Source organism: Cottoperca gobio, chromosome 19, assembly GCF_900634415.1.
Source record: "Cottoperca gobio chromosome 19, fCotGob3.1, whole genome shotgun sequence".
Classification (NCBI taxonomy): Eukaryota; Metazoa; Chordata; class Actinopteri; order Perciformes; family Bovichtidae; genus Cottoperca; species Cottoperca gobio.
In genome coordinates, this window is record NC_041373.1 from 17,490,545 (window position 1) to 17,498,816 (window position 8,272).

Below are 8,272 nucleotides of genomic sequence, written 5' to 3' on the forward strand. Positions count from 1 at the left end.
TGCAACAGTGGAGCCGTTTCACACTCAAAACGCCAAATGTGACAGACCTGAGGAAACAGAAACACGACCTGTTCTTGTAAATGACCACACCTGACATTCAAACTGGGAGGACACGTGGAAAGATATGAAACATTTTACACATATTACTAATACAAAGTAAATAAACTAACGGACAGCATGGCGCCATCGGGATTACCCTGGAAATGAGCAGTCATAGTTTTATATTTCCTACTACGAACACACCGATTCATGCTCGTGGAAGTGTTACAGAACACGTGCATTACCCAGATTGAGTTTGTCTTTGGAGGCCCAGCTGATGCTGTAGTGCTGAAGAAGTTTGTTGCAACAGCTCCCTCTCATCCAGGAACTCCAGGCGCTCAATTCCTGCAAGAAATATTCATGTTTATCATTAATGAATGAGCCGCTCTAGCTCCCGATGCGGGGCGTGTGAAGCCGCATTACCTTCCCACATCCTCCTGAGGCAGCATCTGTAGACCGTCCATCATGCCAGAGCATCAGCGTGCTCCCAGCCCGTCTTCAGAAACCGCTCCTTCTGCACACAACACGTTCAAATACGTTTTACTGATCTCTCCAACATCAGACCCTCAAATCATTCTTGCATTTTGGACTCACTGAGCCGCTCAACTCATGATAATAATCCTCTTGTGAAATATTGAGCGAGGGGTGGCGGAGGTTACCTGAGAGTCCAGAGACCGGCAGGCCTCCACTCCTGCCAGGGTGCACTGGCGACGCTGCAGGTTCTCGATCATCACTTGGCCAAATCGATCGCTCATGTTCACCTGGACGCACGGATCACAGTTCGGCTACGTTATTACATTTCCGCTCTCACACACACACACACACACACACACACACACATTTACTACTTCTGCCTATTCGAACACCTTTATAATGAACGCCCAGATACTTCAGGTGTCCGTTCACAGAAGTCATTAGTTTTGTTCACCTGTTCGTAGTTGATGAACATGGCGGTCGGGAAGGTTTCTGCAGCCCAGTGAACGACATTGGACGACTGGGAAGGCGTCATGTAGACCAACACACACTCTGACAGGAGCAACGTCGGCAGTCTGGGAGAGAGAGCAGTAACACACTTAACCACAACAACATAACTAGAAAGAACAGAGAGACTGTAATTCTGCTAAACAAGCCTCGAAATCTGTTGTTAAAAAACGATGTTATAACTTCTGTTATCTGGATCCAGAGTAAACAGAGAGCAGACATTTTATTATTCACAGTAGAAACTGTGGAAACATAACAAGTCCTTTCCTTTCCACCAAACTTCATTGACATTTCTAACATTTTAAAAATATCTTACTAATTAACTGACACTGACTGACCTGTAAGACTTTAAAACATCCTGCCACCGTAAACTCATCGTACTTTCACACCAACGTTTAGTGCGAGCGGAACAATAACAAGTAATGACCCTAAAACCTAAACTCACGCTTCACACTTCACAGCTTCCTGACAAAGAGAGCCTCACGCCGAGAGAAACTTCCCCGGATAAATACAGTTACTGCCGTGTGAGTTAAGAGCTGGCGCCACAGAAAACATCCCGTAACCTTCCATCCATCCATCGTCTACCGCTTATCCGGGGTCGGGTCGCGGGGGCAGCAGCTCCAGTAAGGAACCCCAGACTTCCTTCTCCGGGCCACATCCTCCAGCTCCGACTGGGGGATCCCGAGGCGTTCCCAGTGAGGAGATATAGTCTCTCCACCGAGTCCTGGGTCTTCCCCGGGGTCTCCTCCCAGCTGGACGTGCCTGGAACACCTCCCTAGGGAGGCGTCCAGGTGGCTCCTTACTAGATGAACCACCTCAACTGGCTCCTTTCAACGTAAAGGAGCAGCGGCTCTACTCCGAGTCTCTCCTGATGGCTGAGCTTCTCACCCTATCTCTAAGGGAGACGCCAGCCACCCGTCTGAGAAAACCCATTTCGGCCGCTTGTACCCGTGATCTCGTTCTTTCGGTCATGACCCAGCCTTCATGACCATAGGTGAGGGTAGGAACGAAGATCGACCGGTATATTGAGAGCTTTGCCTTCTGGCTCAGCTCTCTTTTCATCACAACGGTGCGGTAAAGTGACTGTAGTACCGCCTGTGCTATCCAACTACCATAAACCCGCCCCGTGCTTTGGTCCGGTCAGTTGCAGTGGATTCCAATAGTTTCAGAGCAGCAATTTTAGCAACATTTTAGCAAATCCACAGGAAGTTGAGTGTTTTAATATTCAAAACATACATTTTGTGTTGTTGAAATCAGGCTCCAGGCGTCAGACATTATCTGCATTTCAGCCTTCAGACACTGGAGTGACTTTGTTATTATTAGATTAGACATGCTGGGAAAACTAAGGACAACTGACAAAGAGCAGCACGAAGGACTTAATCCAACATCGACCTCAGGTTAGTACATGCAGCATGAAGCATGAAGTTGAGATGAAACTGAGAAAAGAAAGTAGATCTTCACATACTCCGGATTCAGCTGGAACTTCTTCAGTTTTCATCCAGGTTGGAGATGTCTCGGAGGTCGGCTCCAATGATACAGTACCGGTCTGAGTCAAGGCTGTGGGCATCTGAGCGAACACACACATACGCTGTGAGGAAGTGGAACACGATACTACACAGACTGACTGAAGCACAGAGATATGTCACGTTTATTACCAAGTAGTAAGGAGTCTGTAGAGTGGGTTTCAATGAGGGGTTTGGACAGGGGAGGTTTTGTTCTAGTCAAAGAAAAATAACAAAAGAAAAACAGCATTAACAGTAATTAATAACCAAAACTGCCCGGCAACAGTAAACCTGAAGCCACACACACACACACACACACACACACACACACACACACAGCTGAAACTAATGTAGTCTAATACAACAGTCCTGCAAACTATCTCATTTACATAATAATATACTTTGTTATATATATATATATATATATATATATATATATATATATATATATATATATATATATATATATATATATATATATATATATATATAACAGACATTCTTACATACATGTATCTCTGTCTCCCTCTACAGATCTTGACCCCACATTGCAACACCAAAGCCAGAGAAGGAAAAAAAAGCGCATGTGCTGCTCAGTTATAATAACGACCTAAAGACATTTCCCTTATTAATATGCATGTAACATATTGAATAATGAATATCCATCATAACCTGATCTGTGAGGGAAGCTTGTGGCAGATCCGGTTCATGCATGGCACACGGTACGGGAGATAAAAATAAGATAATAATAATAATAATAATAATAATAATAATAATAATAATAATAATAATAATACGGTTGTCTTACTTGATATTGTGTATTTTTCTGGCCACAACTGTTGGAAAGTCCACTTCAAAAAACTTCCGTGGCATGAGGTTCTGATCCTATAACAAAATGATATATTAGTATTATTTTCCACTTTCACTTAAATCTTTTAACCAACATCTGTCCGGATCATAACTATTTTAACTTTGAATGCACGTTTGTTTACATAATGACACTGTTGTTTAATTCAAACAATTTAATTAGTTTCTGTATACAAAATGCTATTTTTATTTTTCCAACGTTGACGTCGATGCACTTTTATTTTTTTGTGCAGATTTATTTATTTTAAATAAAAACTCTCACTTGCTACCTTTGAGGACAAAAATGTCCCCTTCCTAAAACTGGTAAAAAAAAAAATACTATGCATTAATATTATTTTCCAATTCCATTTCTATTTAATTTAATTGTAATTCATTTAATTAAACTTTGATTTTATGTAATTTAATTGTAATTTAATTGTAATTTATTTTATTTTATTTATTTTATTTTATTTTATTTTATTTTATTTTATTTATTTTATTTATTTTATTTATTTTATTTATTTTATTTATTTTATTTATTTTATTTATTTTATTTAAATAGTTTAACAGTCCTGATCATAACTACCAAACAATCATTTTCAGATGCTTAAACCCTTTAAATGACAGTTTGTTTACATGAGGCCTAAACACCACTTGTTGTTTTTTAAGAAAGAAAAAAGAAATCACAAAAATTTAAAAATTAGCAGCAAGTGTCAGATAAAAAAACAAAAAAGCATTGTGTTAGCACAAACACTTAAATTAAAAAAGCCAAAATGTCCTTAGTGAGGCACACGGGTTAAATATAGATAAGTGTATATGATGCAGCAAAAAGCAACATGAGTCACATCTAGTCCTGGCAGTGAGCTGCAAACCTTAAGTCTCCAAAACGTGGTGTCCAGTCCAGCGCCCAGGTTGATTACTTGACAGTCACACTCTGTTTTCCTTATAAAGGCGTCGAGCAGATGGTTAACTCCTTGAACGCGGGCATAGTAACCTGTCAAATGAGATAAGAAACATAAGCTAATAAAACACACACCTGGACTGCATCACAAACAAAAAACATTCCTCTGGCCATTTCAGCGTGGCTTTGCAATGTAGCATTTATTAATACTATAACAAATAAGATTTAACATACATGAAGCCTTTACACGTTTATGTGCACATTTTGACAGTGTGAGTGGGGTAATTTACCGCAGACAACTACTCACTAACCACATTGTAGAGTGAGGTGTTGATAGTTCTATAGATGGCCATCATTACTCTATGCATGCATTCCTTTAACGCTGCAGCAAGGCGCTCGTGAGGCACCTGCTACAGACAATCTTAGTTTTACGTTCTATGAATTGTAGTGCTGCTCATATACAAGTTGCACACATGCAGCCCTTCACCAAGCTGATGAGTTATTTTCCAATAAATAAAAAAGTGAAAGAAGAGAGAGTATCACTTACCTCTATTGATTTCCGGTGCCTTCCGCTCCCCGACAGATCTAACAAAGTACTGGATATAGGGGTCCTTCCAGTAGCTTTTACTGGTAGCAAACCTAGTACACCAAGTAGATATATGATGAGGAGGTGACATACATCATTCTACATAAATCCTATTTAACACATTTATTGTTTTAATCAAATTACCCCCAGAAAGATATGCTGTTAATAGGATCACGATCTTAAAGGCAGATCCACTTTCCCTTTATGCAACTTTATACTTCTACTCCATTACATCTCAGTACTTTTTACTACATTTGTCTGACAGCTTGTTACTTTTCAAATTACAATTTGACATCATCCTTCCTGTCCAGTGAAAACCATGCATCTCCAGGTGTGTTGGTTTTGAATCTTTGTGATTGAGCGATGAAGTGTTGCTTGAGAACATTCTCCTCCTTCATAAGATGAATAAATTATTTAAAAACCCTCTTGGATCAGCTGGAAAATGCATCATCACAAAGCTGAATCTCATGAAACGTTTACTTTTTAGAGATACGTGGTTCTCACAGGACAGAGACAAAGCTACAAACATGAGGATCTTATAGAATATGATGCATTTCTTTCGATCAAACTAACAGGAGTTCAAATTAGCACAACATTAAACATCTAAAGCAGTACAATGCAACAGACACATTAATGCAGCAGTGATATAAATACAATAAAATGCATACTTTAACTGTAGGTACATTATGCTTACATACTTAAGGTTTTAAATGCAGGACATTTACTTGTAACATAATATTTTCACAGTTTGGCATTAGTTCTTTAACTTAAAGGATCTTAATACTTCTTCCTCCACTATGTGGTCTGATCCATACAGGTCTCACAAACCTCCCCATAATAAACCATGGGCAGCAGAGTACACTACCTGCCTGCTGTCAAATTGTTGAGGCTGTTGTTGGTAGTGAAAACAAGATAGATCAAATTAAAATAGTGTTTTTCAGGACCACCATGTTGCTCTATGTATACTAGTTATTGGGGATGACAGTACAGTAAAACTGAGATGTAGTCTTCCATTTAATGTTGGATAAAGTTGCTTTATTACCTGTAGCTATGACGTTTTGAAGCATTACTGCAGCATGGCATTTGATATGCATTAACTACTTTAATGCTTCAACTTAAGTCACATATTGCAATTAAAGCCATATGATTGGAGGTTAGATAATGAACGTTGCTGCTGCACGGTACCTTTTACATATGGTTGCATCGTCACAGGTCGCCCTCACTGCTTCATCGGAAGTATCCGAGTCTATGAAGGGTTGCCGAGCTGCCATTAGCGATCCTTTTACTAACGTTATGTTGACAACATTAAAACTGTACCTGGTCCCCCTGCTTCACACTGGCTAGCTTAGCTACAAGCTAACTGGCTAGCTCAATTTTGACAGGTGGGGTTATTGAACAAAACGGGGAAGAAGAAGAAGAAGAAAATAACTGTGAGTGTAGTCGGGTTGCTGAAATACTTGTGTATATTAAACAAAGTACAAGTTGGATGAAAATTAGCTGTATTTAACGAGTGGATAATATTTTTGACTGGCTAATAACAACTCGCCGCTAGAAATATATGAGCAGTTCCGGCCAGATGAAAAACACTTCCGGTTAGTGTTTTTCAGATTAAAAGCATCACTGCAAAAGTTCTGATTTTGCACTCGAATAAAATAAACCTAACCTTAATTAATACTAAACAATTCCAGCAGTGTTGTTATGCAGTAACACTTAATAAATAAATAATAATAATACGTTTTAAATATTTTTTATACTTTTCATACAAGACATTCAGCACAAATAACTTATTTAATGGAAAATAAGATGGAAGATAAAACCCACTTGACAAAGTATATAAAATATGCTAACAATTAAATACATAAACTAGGATGGGAAATAGAACCCGCTAAATAATAACAATATTATTATTAAAATCAGTAGCCTACCCATATTTGCAACATGCATATACATCAATAAACACTGCAACAGCAATGTCTCCATTCTCTTCTACTCTTTTGTTATCTTTTCTTCTCTACATTAGTTGTGGAGATTTGAATTTGTTAAGTATTCCACCTCAAGTGCACTCTCTGCACTATAAGATACTTATGTCCAAGGTGCTCATTACTGTGCTTTGCACTGAGCATCATCTTTTGGTGAACAGAATAGGTATATTAACTTGAAATTGACAAATATTGTCATTAAACCTGCCATAGCACAGACAGATGGTTTGTAAAATCAACTAAACTAGTAAACAATGTGCCTGAGTAAGAGGTGCCAGAATCAGCCAATCACATCCATCTGTTTTATTCTAAAGATGAGTAGAGACAGCAAAGATGATTTACAGTGGGGGGGATGGGACATTAAAAAGTCACAGACAGGACATTCATCGAGTCCCATGTGAAATATAGAATTCAAAGCCGCTCTGATACATTTCCTCGCGGATCCTGTGGGGAAATCCTGCCATTACAAAGCCGACCTCATAGAAGAAACCTTATGTCACTCAGATAATCAAGAATGTATTTGTGGCATCTGTGGAGTTCGTCTGAATCCCTCAGAAAAAATTGGTGCAGCATGTGGAAAGTCACATGAAAAAGAAAGGGACTTCTCCTACTTGTGGAAGAAACTTCAGCAGCTTTGTTAAAAATCTATTTGAAAATCCATAAAGGGGAGAAACCATATAGCTGCAAAGCTCTGATCAGCCACATGCAGAACCATACAGGCGCATGTGCATCATACACTTCATGGCTGTACACAAAGTGTGTGTCTCCTATAATATCTTAATGCTCACTTTGGCATATTTCGATCCAAGTATTTGGGAAGTTGACAGCCAGCTGAAAGGCATAAGGATCTATAGCTTCGATCTCACAGAAGCATAATGCACTTAGACTATCAGTTACTTGAGTTGCATACCATTAAGCATCAGTATACTCTTATTGCATCACAGCAAAAAGGATGTGGGCTTATCCTAAATCTGTTTACCGTACAATGTATTCCCTGCTACTTTGTCTTTGAAACCATCTGATTTTAAGGAACAAAACGACATTTATTTCCAGAATGTTGTATCAGATAAAGCAATGTGTTCAAAAAGTGTCCAAAGTGTCAAACTATTTATTAATCTACGTAATATTACCACATTGGAGAAGGTGAAAAGTCTGCTTGTCTTTAGTCTGACCTGCTTTATAATGGAATTATTTAAAAGGATTAACAAATCAAAACAGTGTTTGGAGATGATCCTTGTATAGTTTGTAGCTGGCACAGAGGAATGCTAAAAATATTTTAATATTAAATATGACTTTCTTTGCTTGTGGCCCAATATTAGTGCTGCTTTTCTTTCTTTTTTGATGAGTACGTCAAGATATATATATATATATATATATATATATATATATATACACTTACTGCTCATAATACTACAGACATGAGTTGATTTAAGAGTGT

At 38.5% G+C, this 8,272-nt stretch overlaps 1 protein-coding gene across 1 annotated transcript; it reads right to left on the reverse strand.

The window, feature by feature from the left end:
- Nucleotides 1-502: 502 nt before the first annotated feature.
- LOC115024886 (leucine carboxyl methyltransferase 1-like) lies at nt 503-6,130 on the reverse strand. Its single transcript, XM_029456750.1, is given in 10 exon segments — nt 503-553; nt 699-800; nt 968-1,088; nt 2,486-2,516; nt 2,519-2,587; nt 2,676-2,737; nt 3,331-3,407; nt 4,241-4,362; nt 4,817-4,908; nt 6,041-6,130. Coding segments are annotated over 10 exon segments (813 nt in total). The 5' UTR covers nt 6,127-6,130.
- Between the last annotated feature and the right edge of the window lie 2,142 nt (nt 6,131-8,272).